Source organism: Seriola aureovittata, chromosome 4 (assembly GCF_021018895.1).
Source record: "Seriola aureovittata isolate HTS-2021-v1 ecotype China chromosome 4, ASM2101889v1, whole genome shotgun sequence".
NCBI lineage: Eukaryota > Metazoa > Chordata > Actinopteri > Carangiformes > Carangidae > Seriola > Seriola aureovittata.
This window is the reverse complement of record NC_079367.1, coordinates 10,868,369-10,883,127: the sequence shown is the minus strand read 5'-3', so window position 1 is coordinate 10,883,127 and position 14,759 is coordinate 10,868,369. Positions and strand designations below refer to the sequence as shown.

Here is a 14,759-nt window from a genome sequence, read left to right as displayed (position 1 = left end):
GTCCAGAGGTTTGGAAGGGGAGAGATAACCCTGGTCTACCCATCTCCTGACAGCCTTGGCTGGGGGCCAGACAGCCAGGACACTGCCCTGACTGATGAGCTCCATGCCCTGAGCCTCCAGACTACAGGCCAACCCCCATCCCCCTCTCACTGCCCCATTCCTTACCCAGGCCGAGTGTAACCTGTCAGGCATGAGCCGCCTCTAACAGCCCTCTGCCCACACAATCACAGTCAGTGATTACCCATCACACCGCTATGGATGGATGGGCCGGCACTGATACGTCAGACCCACTGAGAAGGAGACTTTTTTTACTTTTGCTATCGTGTGTTTGTATATGTGTGTGTGTGTCTATATGCGTGCAAGTGCAGGAAATCTGTCAAACTACTCTGTCCTTAAGTTGTTTTTTTATTTGGTCTGAGAGCCAGTTTGGATATGTGCATCAGAAAGGTGTAGGTGTAACTGTCAAGGCAAGGCAAGGTATGTGAGTATCCTATTTTGGTATTAAAAGGTGTTAATGTATGTGGCTGCATGCATGCATGTGTATTACCTGTTAGACTTCTGTCCTCCTCAGTGTTTGTTTTATGTAGTGGTTTTAAATCTGGACCATAGCCCAACGCAGGATCATACGTTTCAATTGGTGTTCTGGAAATAAAAAAATCATATATAAATCAATCAATAGAAAACTAAATAAAATAAGAATAAAACATAAACCCACAGACCCAAGCTCAGACCCCAGAAAATATACACTAAGTAACAATTGTCTTTCAGTCATATGCTCCCTTTCTTTACTCATTTATCCTGGAGGATGGCTGAATCGATGGATGGACAGACTGGTGCATGCATACATGAATATTTTCTGATTTCGCTTTCTTGTCTGATTAATTCTACTGTAGCCCCACCCAAACAGCAAACCTGTGTCCTTCACACTGCCAATCCCCCACCTCTATTCCCTCGTTCACAGTCTAATCTTGCCAAAGTGCAAGGCCAGTGAGAGACTTCAAAAAGAAGCTCCCATCTGCCCGTAACGGGTGACTCAGGGAAGTCAGTTGTAGTTCATATCCTTTCCTCTTACTTAGTCCATATCCTCAAACCTGGCAATGTTTATATTGCCTCTGTCTATTTAATATACTCAGAGGGTTATGTTTAATTCTGTCCCTCAAATCCCCTTTCTTATCCCTTCACTTCATCCATCCAACACTTTTTCTCCGTGCATACAGTACTTTACATGCAGTAGCCTCACTAGCCTTAGGCTGTTTGCATTTAGGCTTTTGCCAGGGCACAGTGAAGCAGCAAGTAAGAAGCAAGTTGGTCTTTTGATCTTCTCTGGTCTTGCATTTTTACGTCCTTTAGGAGATACTACATGTTTGTATTAATCGTAATACAGAATATATACATGATATTGAATTATTTAGATTTCTGAAAAAGGTACGAGATGGAGCAAAGGATAAAGAGACCTTCATCATTTGTTTTAATCACCTACAGAGGCAAAAATAAACCCTGGTGAAGGGTCCTTGAGGAGGGATTTTGAAAGCGCACCACACTACCCTGCACCCTGTAAGGAAGAGCTAGAGGAGAGTTTCCCTACAGCAATCAATACAGTGACAAATTATTTACAAGTCTCTCTAAAAGGCAAAACGTGAGATACAGAATAACTACCTAGATGCCATTTAGATGCAAATTTTCAAGTTGTAGTATTGAGTGAAAGTGAGGTGATGCACTGCTATAATATGTGATGTATGAGACATCCTTTCTCAACGAGGCAGTTTCATTCTTCCTCTGAAACAATGCTTCGTTTAGGTTTAAGTTTTTTAAAACATCTCTTAGACTAATGGAAATACTCCAGTTTGATGCCCCCGGCAACAAAGCAAAAAAAGAGCAAGAGGGTTTTGCAACAATGAGACCACAGTAGGCCCATTATTGCTGTTCTATTTGCCCTACACGGGGACAGAGCTCAATCAAATCTGACATTTGTGCCAAAAGTGCTTTATGGAAGCCACTACATCTGTCAGACGTAATATTTTGACCATTATTCTGGCTACTCAAGCTTCTATTTCTGTACTCAAAGCTAAAACTTTGGCCCTAAGTAACTCTGTGGCACAGGTGAAATTAAATGCTTCAGACCTGTCAGACCTGACTTTACTTCAGGACACAACTGACAGTTTGTAGTAGGAAAAAAGGAAAAGTCCAGAAATAAGTGTGGGGATCTACAGTTCATCTGGAGAAACAATGTAAAAATATTGGGGATGACAGATAATCAATTTTTGTTGATAGAGTTGTTTAGAGGCATCCTTGCATCTATGTATGCTCAATCATGAAATCTCCTCTAGAGGCTTTTCTCTTTTTCAAGCTCAAAACCTCGTGGCTCTGCCCTTATTTGTCCGTTTTTTTCAGTCATGGAGCCAAGATTATCACCCCATTAGAGTTGTGTTCAATAAGCCAACAATGACTCCATGGCCATTATGAGCCTTTTTTGTTTTGTGCAGGCAGACAACTGTGGCTTATTGTGTGTCAGTCTAATATGCTGGCAATCTTTTCTTTGATAAGTCCTTTCTAAGCATAAAGCATATACCATGTAGATGACCTACAGTTTGAAGTGCTTTTTCCTTTGATAAGAGAATATAACGTTTCATCAGGCCAGATTTGAGTTTAAATTTGGCAGTACAGATCAGGTGCAGTCAGATCAGGTCTTACAGAAGCTGGTAGGGGCCACTTCAGATCTCAGTTGTATGCCTGCACCGACTTTTATTTCAGGGTTCAGTGCTTTGATCACAGATATTTTGACTCTGGCAGTTGAGCAGTTGATGGAAGGGGGAGCATTCACTTACCCCACCCACACTGCTCAGCCAAGTCAGGAAACCTGACTGATGCCCCCCTGGTCACAAGCTTGCTTTCTGTAACCTGCAGGCCACCCACAAATCTAACAAGGTGATAGAGTTTGAGACTGTAATATATAGCTGAGCACTTTTAGCAAATTCTTTAAAACTCCTTCCTCATCCAGGCACCCTCCTTCCATCACTCTCTTTCCCATTATTATTGAAGCTTGTTAAAATTCAACCTCTCACTATTTCTTTCTGCCAGCCAGCCAGTCTCTCTGTCTCTCCATTAAGCTCTGCCACCATCACCGCTGCAGGCTTATTGCACTCTAGATTGGCTCTCTGGTCTATTCCACAGTTAAAGGCTGCTACAGCTGGGGACTTAGAGCATTCCAGCTCAGCCAGTCAGCAGGCCCAAAACTGCACTCTGCTCTCCTCTCCTCTGGCCTGCTCTCCAGTGGGCTACTCAGCCCAAAAGGAGCTGCTTAAATAAAGGGCTGTAATAATGGGACCTGCTGAAGCCAGGCCCTCAGGCAGTCTACTGCACAATAAGTGCTGAGAAACTGCTTTGTACACTGGTGGGTTATGTAGGCTGACTACAGAGAGGCAGGGAAGGCAAGTGTGGTGGCAACAGAAAGTGTGTGTGATATGAAAACTGTGTGTACATATGAATGTATTCATGTTTCCAGCAATTGAAGTAGCAAGAGAAGATGGGTGAAGAGGGAGGGCAAGATTGAGGTGAAAACTGTTTGCATGCAATTATATATTTGTGTTCCCAGTAGTACAAGTAGTGACCTCAACAAGTTGTCACTAAGCGACTAAGCGAGTGTTAAAGCGTTAGCAGCTATACTATAATGCTGATGTTCATGGGCACATTTGAACATGATTATAAAAATGTGGTGAATCACACAGTGTTGCAGTGTCTAAAAAAATGTAGGAAAAAATGAAAAAAAAAAGTTAAACAATGTGACAGAACAGTTGAAATTAAATCACAATGGTTTTGTCTGTATTTTTGTTTTTTTAAGAAGTACAAAAGCTAAGATAGTGTCATGTTACTGCACTAAATATATTTATATTTAATATATACTTAACAATCAGTGAAAAGCTAGAGTATGTCTCTATTGACTCTATGGAGATAGAGATGGAAAGAGATGGAGGTTTTTTTTCTAAACAGTTTCACAATGGCAACAAATTGTCAAGTCCAACCAAAACTATACAGCAACATAGTGTATGTGTGGTATTTTAGTTCTTAATATAAGAATAACAAAGAGAGTAGCATTCCCAATTCACATTTATGTGGGAAAAATCACTAAGTTCCTCAACAATGAAACCACATTTGGCAGTAAAATTCTCTGGTTTTGTACTAATTCCTGCTGATTTGCGTTCTACATATAAATAATCTTTTCTGACCTAAGTTGCTGGAGATTTTTGTCGTACAAAAATGCAGCCATGAGGCACATATTCTCATGGGCTTTTTATTGCCTCTCCCCCATGACAGAAGCCTCTACATGCTTAAGAATATGTGTGGTCTATGCACATTGTTGTCTTTCTGTCTGTGTACCTGCGGTGCTTCTTGAGAAGCAATCTGTCCGTGTAGGTAAGGCTGTTTTCTGTGAACTCCACCCTGACAGGTACCCCCCTTTGCCCCCCTCTGCATCCTCGTCCTTCAGCTTCTCTGTCTGGAGGGAGGTCAGCCTGGGTCGCCATAGCTGACACTGATACTGGAGAAATATGGGGAGGGGGAGATCGCACAAAAGTAAAATAAAGTAAGAGAAGGAAAACATAGCCAAAAGGAAAGAAAGAGTCAGGCAAAGGTACAGAGGGAAGCAGAAAACATCATCCACCAGCTTTTCAACACCTTCCTCAAAACACCTCCCCTCAAGAAGTGAGAAAACACCTTGTCACTACGCCAAGAGTGTCAAAACACAAACAGACAGGAGAAAGCCCCCTGGGAATAAGAAAAAGATGTACACAATACAAAAAGAACATAGTGAGTGCATGAGAGAAAAGGAAAGATAGAGGTAAGAAAGAGAAATGTTAGGATTGTACTGCAGACACTTTGGCAGTCCACAGTGGCAGCTTTAAATTGGGCCTGGGTGCCTTTGGCCTGACAGAAATAATTAGGGCTGGAGGGGCTAGCAGCAATTTGCAGAGCAGAGCAAAGGGAGAGAGGAACAGAGTCTGTCCAAGCAGTAAAGCAGAGAAAATAGGAGGCCTAATAAAAAACACAAACACCTAGACACATGCACACAGAACCTAGAATAATAGTGCTAATAATACACACCCACATAAACCTGGAGACACAAACACTGTGGCGCATGCGCGCATGTAGAAACACAGTGTGTGTAAAAAGGCATTAAAATTGCCTGACGCAGTGGAGCTTGTACATATACGCATACACACAGCTGAGGCGATTAGTGCTGTGGTGTGGAGTAGGGCCACTCCGAACACTCCTCTCATTATCTCAATATGCAACAGCCATGGATTACCCTCCTGCAGTGGTAAGCACTTTCTATAAGGCCTTAACAGATCAGCACGTGGACAGGGAGAGGGGGAGCTGGAAAGCTGAGGAGTAGGTGAAAATGGGACAGAAGGAGGAGAGATGCTAAGAAGAGAAGGATGTAATGGGCAAAGAACGTTTACTCAAGCACTGTGTGGATACAGCAAATACATGCATTTTGTGAGGGAGACACTGTAGTCTCATTTTTCATTAATTTGATAGCCACAGCTAGTTACAGTATATACTCCACTACATAGAGTATTACACTTGGCACCACTTGGACCATCTACAACACTCTATGGATGTGGTACAAGAGAATATAGTACCACATCCATAATCAATAGAGGCAGAATAGAGCTGAAGATAAGATGAGAGGATGGTAGCAGAAAATAATGACAAAACGTAATATGGAAATAAAATATGGGTCTTATATCCACATTATACTCATCCAAATACTGGTTACATTTAATCCACTGCGGATGATTGCCAAGAATGTGATTAAACATAACCCTACCCTTTCTAGTCAGGAGGTCATCCTGGTCTTAGTTACCTGGTTATGGTGGTTGGTTAACCCACCCCTACACCCACCTTTATCCTGTGTGTACGTGTATGTCTTGCATGCCTGCAACCATGTCTGTGCAGTTCACCTGGTCGGACAGGTATCCACATTGCATCCTCACGAATGGGATCTCCGGCTCCATCGCTCGTCTCTCCTCTCCACTGTCTGAGAGCCTCCTGAAAAGATCTGGCCGACTCCTCCTCATTGTATTCTCCTCTAAGAAGAGAAGTGGGAAATCCCTTTTCATCCTCTCTATTCAGTCCTTCTTCAATAATTTCCAATTTTTTCTCCTCTCCATGATTCACAACCAACACCTGCAACAAAAAGAATATTTCATGATTTTAGATATATAGTAATGGAGAAAATATGACGTAAGGCAAAGAAGCTTGCCAACTATCTATATATGTTTTTACTGAAGGTTACCGTAAATTGAGTACTGGCCACAATAATCTTATTTTCTAATATACTAACACAGACAAATCTAATCTGTATGCTTGTGTACTTTACCTTTGCATTACCATATTTTCGTTTTTAAATGATGTGTTCATTCATTGAATGTTGAAGTTTTCAATACTACAGGCACACTATTGTCTGTCAATTCTGCATGCAAGGACAAGGAGAAACATTTCTAAAGTTTGCACTCATGCAAGTTTTACTGTGACCTTGGCTATACTTGTCGATACATCCTTACAAAGGGATGGGGAAATTGCCTAAATGTAGACCTCCAAAATAGTAGCTTGATTAATAAATGTAAAGATATTTTTCAAATAATATGGATCAGAAGTAAAACATTCTAAATATGATTTATTACAGAACTGAAAAGTTAATGGACAGTAGGTTTAATTTTCTCACCTCAAATACAACCATATATAACACCTAACTGTATGCCCATTTATACATACAAAAAAGATAGTGGAATTTTGATAGATCTCTATCTTAAGTCTGATATATATACGGTATACCAATCTTCTCAGTACCTTCTGACCCAAGCCGTTTGAAACGACTGCTGTGTGGATAAGGTCAACTGAGCTCTGTGGTGTAAAAAGTCGGAAATATCAGTCTAACTGTTTTTGCCAGACCTGGACTGTTGGGGGGCATTTTTTAGTCCAAAGGTACACGCAGTTCACACGCCTAACTGTAGATACAGCCTGTGGATATAGCATCAATTAGGGTTTGTTTGAAGTCTCTTCAACTGACTCACAGGGAGCAGAGATAAAACTCACATGGTGTACAGGCTTGTTTGACATGTTTCTGCCGTATTGTCACAGCAAGTGAACTGTAAATGGAGAGAAATTTCATTCCAAAAGGGTCAATAGTCATTTGAAAAAATTAGACATATTTTTACTAAAGAACTGTTGGTATAATTGTTGATAAGAATTAAGCACTTTTTTATGGATTCTCTTAAAAGTTTTGAAAAATTTATAAAAAGGTAATAAGCTACGCAGCACGTAGCTATAAATTAATATTCACAATTAAAGATTGTGCCCTGCTTGCTAATAAAAAACAGTCATTTGAACTTAATACAACCACAAACAGCAGACTTGGAAGATTAAAGTTTTGGTTTAAATAACCTTGAGGCAAATGTGAAGAAAAAAGTACTGCATTACTGTATCCTTGACTTATGTGCTGTGTGGTGCCTTTTACATTAAAGCTTTGACCTGATGTTCTTGTCCAGAGCAAATACTTAGACAAACTTCACTTGTCACAAGCTTTGACCAGTCAGAGTCAAATGAAAGGCCATATAATTAGAAAGTAGTGTCACTTTCATAAATCTGCATTAAAAATCATAACTCATCTTACTTTTAACTGTTATTTCAACATTTCACTTTCTTCTTTTGTTTCCCTACAAACTCAATACAATGTGCCTTTTTTGTCAAAGTGGTTCCTACAGTGTGTGGAATGTGTAGTTAGGAGTGTATACTGTACATGTTGACCGTTCTTATGTGTTTTAATAGATGGACTATGTGTATTAGATTAACTGAGTCAGAGTGTTTCCTCACAGTTATATCTTTTCATCATTAACTCAGCCCTTGATCATTTATACATGTAGTAGTGTGTGTGATTAAGTAGTAACTGAAGCAAGTATAACAGTAGAGGTTGCCACTTACCTGGCAGGTATCAGGGTGCAGTTGCATGGGTTTTGCCAAAACCTCTGTTCCTTTTTCTGGGCTCTGATCTCCTCGTCTGGTACTTGCACCAGATGTGGAGGTATGACTGGGATTGGGTTTGGAATTGGGACTGGAATTAACACTCGTAAAGGTACTGGGAGAGTAACTGACTACATCTCGAGTGCTCACATGGGTCTGTAAGTCTGTCTGTAAAAGAAGTCCATATGATATGAGATTAGATCAGCATTGCAGCTGGCATTTTGTGAGAGAGATATGAAACATTTTATACAAAACACACAAAAGAGCAGGGAAATTAACTGAATCAGGAGCAAATGAGAAAAAACAAAATGATTTGCATACAGTGTATAAAAGCAAGAGATAATACTGCATGATAAATTGCATAAAGGCAAGAGGCAATACTGCATAAAATAAGAAATTAGTAAATGCAAAGGCTAGAAATTGCTCCATGAAGCAATCTTATAAAAATATTTTCAGTTTTAAATTGAAAAGATGAGGGATTATACAGATGATTTAAATTCCTCAGGAATGTTTCACCATACACATCAGGCCCATACTGAATTGCTCAATCCCCTGTTGAATGTTTACTTTTCAAGAGCCTATTCTGTCCATCTAGCAGTAAAAATCAGCTATGTTTAAATTTTGGAAAGCCAAAGCTGTGCACTCTGTCAGAGAAAAATAAAGCCACAAGAGTGTAGACTCTTTGTTGCCTATATCTGTGATCAACAACAACAAAGCGTCAGCACTGTCAAACAGTTTACAAAAGATTCCTCAGTCACGACTTTTCCACAAATTAAGGTAGTAAGAATCTAACCAAGAAAGTTCTACTTGATGTACACTGATGACATGAAGGTAATGAAATGAGGCCACTGTAGACAGCTGCCATGATCCCCATTTAGAGGGTACAACCTAATCATTTTAAGTGCTTATCCCTACATCACTGGCATAACCTTGAAAATCACAATGACAAACACCATTTTGTAGAGTTAATGTATGCACCTTTATTTTATGTAAATGAAACCACAAAGAGCCAGTGTCACAGCCCCGGCCGTGTCTCCAGTTTTCCCTTAATTGTGTTTCCCTGTTTTCCCTTTATCCGCCTCCCTGTTCTGTGTCTGTGTGAGCATGTGTGTGTCATGGGTGTGACTCTCCCTCTCCTGCTTTACCCCCACTTCCTGTCTTCAATCAGCTCATCAAAACCCAGTCGTACAAGAACCCCGGCTTGTCACTCACCGCCAACTGCTAAATGCCAGATAGTTCCACCAACTTCTGTGGTAGCCACTCTATTGGTCTGCTCCTGTATCTAGTGAACTTGAGTTATTTTCTGTGTTTCCTCATGCCTGTTACTGTGTTCTCCTGTGTTTCCTATGCGCTCTTCCCCGTTGAGTTTCCTCATCCACCCACACCACCTCGGCTTGCCAGTCTTCCTCACTCATCTGCCTGGCCTCTGCCTCAGCCTGTCTCCCATTTCCACCACCATAACCATTCCCCTTTATCCCACAGTAAACCCACTTTTCTTTTTCCTACCACCTTGCTGTCTGTGTCTGCTTTTGGAAAAAACCCAAACAGCCAGTGCAGAACCACACTGGCAATGTACATCAAATGACAACACTGACACTACACGTCATGTCAAGACATTCAAAGAAGCAATGCAGATCTATTGGCCATCTCCACCCAACAACACATCACCCAGTTCATTTACATAGTGTGATCAGTAATATCTCCTTAATTATGGACAAGAGAAAATGGGAAGCACACTGCTTGAGTGCTGACTGAGTTTCTCTTCACCACAGGCTGAATTCATTATTCTGTTCCATGAATCATCACTGACCACAAAGGCTGCTGAGGTTAACCCATCTGTTGACCTTTATTCTTTGCTTGAAGGTGTGCAACAGAAACACAAAAACAAACATGGAGTCATAGAAATGTGGAAGACAATGAGAGCTTGAGAAAGTCAAATGCACAGTTCAGACTAGGCTACAAAGCTACGTTATAAATTTGGTCATTTTATGATGCATTTTGTTGCTGGTTTTCAATTCTCGTCACCTTTGCTGCCACTCACCGACTATAACAGACAATAAGGCTTTTGCAAAAGTTCGATAAAAAGGATTGTTTCTCTTTCACATGTGTGCGGTTTCTTCTCCTGGTGAACTGCTATCTATTTCTCACTCACTATGTTGTCATTTTTTAATAAGCAATTTCTTTCACAGACATCCAAGCACAGAGGACAACTGTGGTCATTATATATTATTCATTGGGAGTCTGAGCTGCAGTTTTGCTCCATATTGACATGTTGCCATGCAGAAAAGGTGGTGGGCAGCTGACAAAATATAAATCCTATGGCAAACAAAGCCTATCAGCATCTTTGTCAGTGGGCGACATAAGTAACAGTGGGGAACTGGCTTACAGCGTTTAGGCACCAACAAAAGCTGTGTCGGTGGGAAAGATAAAAGGCTTGCTTTCCTTAAATACTGTTTTACTGAGGTGAAACCTAAAAAGCCCATCAAGTGGGTCTGTGATCTTGTTTATGAAAGACCAGGTGGTTAAACTGCTCAGACCCAAGGCATGTCTTCAGTCACTGCTATGGCCTGTGACATGGTTAGTATTAGATCCAGACACAGAAGAATAGGTCAGACAATTTGACATGTTTGTCTTATTTTTATCATACATCTTTTATTTGAACTTGGGGGTACCACTCTGGATAGGAAGTAAGGCCTTGCATGTCCTAACCACACGTGATGAAAGTTCAAAAAGTTTTGTCACTTACAGCATGTGATGCAAGTCTCTGCACAATTGCGCTTTGACAAAACTCTTGACATAACAGAGAGCTGGGCTGAAAAACTCCGTGTCCACATCCCCACTGCACATTGGGGAAGTGGACACCACGTTGGGATGATGACAGCCTGTCTTTCAAAGCTCACAGTTGGCTGGTCACAGTGTCAACTTAGCTCACTTCTGATATGACAAACCACCTGATAAATGTGCATCGATGAGTACACAGATTTTTCCTTTCTTTCTTTATTTATTTATTCATTTATTTTTTGCGGAGGGGAACTTTACTGTCATCCAGGCAGCATGGAACCATCTTTTGCAATGTGTGGCCTGGATTAATGGCAGCTATTTGTGAGTTATATGGAATTTTCGGTTGTTAGCTCCTGAAATTGACTCTGTAGTGCCTTCAATGAGATTCACAATCTCTGACAAGATGTGATAGGACACAAGGAACCTATTGAGTATTGAGTATCTAAATTTTTACTCATGACACTCTTTACGTGGGTGTAACACCTGTCTAACAAATATGCACTATATACCACATTAAAAGGGGAACTCTAACATCATCACAATACTTCTTTTGGCAACACCAGACATTTCCCTCTGCAGCACAGAAGTATCATCATATGTTTAATGTCTCTTGGTCAGGAGACATTTGTTTTTGCCTGTGATGGATTCTGCATCTGGTCTTGAACAGTGGCACATGGTAATACTGCTATTATTGTTAGATAAATCTGTATACGCCCAGTCTGGCAAAGACAGAGACTTGTTCCAGGTGCACACGGACACTTAAGGCTTCAATATGCCTCAAACTAAGAGCTTGTTGTCAGATCATTTAACAGCATCTGAAACCCTCTCTCTGAAAGGCCTGGGTCCAACACATGTTTGTAATTTTCCCAAACTCTCAGTCCATTAATCATGCCAACTTCATGCAATGGCCAGGTGTGTGGGGGCGTATGGGTAGGCAAAGCTTTGAACTTCTCTTTTTTGTTCTTTAAAAAACTGTCACTTAAATTGTAAACTATAATTTGTAAAACTGAATAAAAATACCTTGATCAAAAAAAAAAAAAACTGTCACTTTTCATGTGAACAGCTAATCGCAACCCAGTGAATGTCTTTCAGGACAAAGTTTTCAAATCAGACACATGTTTACAAGTGCTGAAAAATGTGCCATTCCCAATCTTAATAGGTCTGTGTTAAATCAGTGCTTTGGGTTTATCCTTTTTTTTTTGACAAGATAACTCAACAACTCAATTTTATTTATATTGCAACTTTCATACAAAAATGCTGCCCAAAGTGCTTCACAGAGCAAGATTAAAACAACACAGACAAAGAGGTAAAAACAAGAAATAGACAACAAAAAAAACACAAAGGATAAAAAATATGAAAACCAACGAAGACTTAAAATAAAGAGCAACAAATGATGGAGCACCTTAAATAAAAGCCAGACTAAAAAGATATGTCTTCAGGTTTATTTTAAAAATGCCCACAGAGGTGGAATCCCTCAGATCCTCACCCAGACAGTTTCAGAGATTAGGGCCACAGTGGCTAAAAGCTGACTCCTAATGTGTTTTTGTTCAATTCCTTAAGAAACTAGGAGGCCAACTGCAAAGGACCTGAGGGATATGCTAGGTACAGTATCTAAAAGATATGTCAGAAAGATAGGCTGGTGCCAGGCCATTCATTGATTTAAAAACAAGTAAGAAAATCTTAAAATCAACACTAAAACTGAAGGGCTAATGACTGAAGGTGCACAGACCCTTGGTCTCTAAGGGCTTTTACCCAAATAATATCTCTTTCTTGTCTTAATTTAGCTTAAGGAATTTGTGTGACATGCATAGATTTATGTCATATTATGTCATATATTATGTCAAACATTGCACTAAACTATCATGAGGGCATACAGAAAGAATAGTAGGACCGGCCAGTCAGATATGATCCAAACCATCTTACAACCATTCCTGAGAAACCAATCCAGTTTACAAGTCTGAGCAGTAGTTTCATGGTTGATGGTATCAAAGGCAGCACTAGATCCAGGAGAATTAGGACTGAAAGCGTATTTGAGTCAATATTCATTCTTATATTGTTCATCACTTTAACCAATGCAGTTTCTGTGCTGTTGTGGGCTCTGAAACCTAAATGAGAAGATTTTTTTTTTTTTTTTAATAAAAAATTTACCTGTACAAAAACTACTTTTTCTAAAATATTACCTAAGAAAGGGAGGTTTGATATGGGTTGGTAGTTACTGGAAACTGAGGAATCTAAATGACTTTTTTTGAGAAGTGGTTACCATGGCAGTTTTTAAAGCATAAGGGAAAGTGCCTATGAACAAGGTGTGGTTAGCAATACTCAATTCCTCTGAAAGACTGTTAAAAACTGTTTTAAAAAACAAGGCAGGTTTGGCGTCAAGCAAGCACGTAGAGGGTTTTAACTCAGAGACCACTTTACTAATCACCTCTGTATCCACCAGTGTAAAAGAGGGCAAAGTATATTGAAAGTTCTTAGTGCTATCTACAATATTATACGACCTTGCCTGATTAATATTAATTCTAATTGTTGTTATCTTATCTCTGAAGTAGGCTGAAAATTCGCTGCACTTTTTTTTGAAAAAAAAAAAAAAATCACTTGGGCATGTAGAAGTTGGATTTATCAGGCTGTCAACGGTTGTAAAAGGACCCTAGGATTGTTTTGGTTCTTATTTAGTTCAGAGAATTAAGCCTGTCTTGCATTTCTCAGCACCAAATTATACTCTGAGAGGTGGTCACATAGAATATTATAGGGAATCTGGATTTTGCTTTTCCTCGATCTATGCTTGGCTTTTCAACAGTTTCTTTTAAGTTTGTTAACAGTTTCCTTTTTCAACGGTAGTTTCAAGTTTAAAACAGCTTTTTTTTAGTTTTTCGGAGCAAAACAAGGTCATCAGAGCTCAGCAAGTTTTGAATAAAAAGGTACAATGAAGGTGGTGCTCTACAGTAGGGTCATTCACCAGGAAAGTTTTGTTTCACAGGGACTTAATATTCAAAATTGCCATTTGCAGTGTCTGTGGCTTATGCTGCTGTGCACAGTGTTTAATTAAATTTTTTGTTTTTGTTTTGCTGCAGGACCTACAGTATATCTGTCAGTGATTCTCACTGGAATGTCCATTTGTGTGATAGTGGGAGGTTTAGGACTAATAGTAGAAACAGAAAAATTAGTGTGATCAAATAGGGGTATAAGTGACAGTATTGACCTGTTGGGGTAGCTCTCGTGGGAAGCAGTATGCTAAGACTGTGACAAAGTCGAGACCTAAACAGTCAGCCACATGGGAGGGACTGCACTGCATGCTGCAAGTTAGCCAGTAGCATTTGGCTAAGTGAAGGGTCACTGTTCCAGACTCGCACATTTGACCACTAGTTCAGGTCCATTGGTAGAAGCAGCAGCAGGGGTTCACATTTATTCTGAGAACATTATTTGGTAGGCCTACAGTTCCTTCATGAAGACCTACTAGAAAAGCACTGACTGAGGTGCTGTTTGCTCTGTTGTTGTGATGTTAGCTAAACTGAGAGCAGTTTGGCTTCAATAGTTTTGACACAGTAGGCCAACATAATTTGATCTGATGTTGTGAGCACAAGCAACTGAGTGTTTGGATTCATTTTACTACAGATTGGACATACAGAGCAGCATCACACATCCAGGGCTACCACAATCATGCTAGTGGGCAAAGAAATCCCCACTGCCTGCATGTGCATCAGCTCTGAACTATGCACAAAAAGACTGTCTCTTTTGGAAAATCTAGTGTTCAAGCCACCACATATTAGTATCAATCAAATCTAACCAGCTCTGGGATGCTGCTCAGCAGTTGAACCAACACCTCTGACTGGCCTTTTTTTAGTGGAAAGAGAAAATAAAATTTCCCCTTGGGACTTCACAGCGTGTAAGTGATGTAGGACAGGCTTTTTGCTTCTCATGTGATCAGGCTTTGTGTCACAGCAATACAAAGTAAATGCTTG

The 14,759-nt window shown here is 40.2% G+C and overlaps 1 protein-coding gene across 4 annotated transcripts in view; it reads right to left on the bottom strand.

The window, feature by feature from the left end:
- The window catches only part of zbbx (zinc finger, B-box domain containing), a 53,292-nt gene that overhangs the window by 18,833 nt on the left and 19,700 nt on the right, over positions 1-14,759 (bottom strand). For all 4 annotated transcript variants that reach the window (XM_056373242.1, XM_056373238.1, XM_056373239.1 and 1 more), the window contains exons 8-11: positions 7,981-8,187; positions 5,961-6,186; positions 4,375-4,534; positions 548-642 (exon numbers count right to left, since the gene is read on the bottom strand). In XM_056373242.1, the coding sequence (XP_056229217.1) occupies positions 548-642; positions 4,375-4,534; positions 5,961-6,186; positions 7,981-8,187 (688 nt within the window). The remainder of the gene's footprint in view (positions 1-547; positions 643-4,374; positions 4,535-5,960; positions 6,187-7,980; positions 8,188-14,759) is intronic.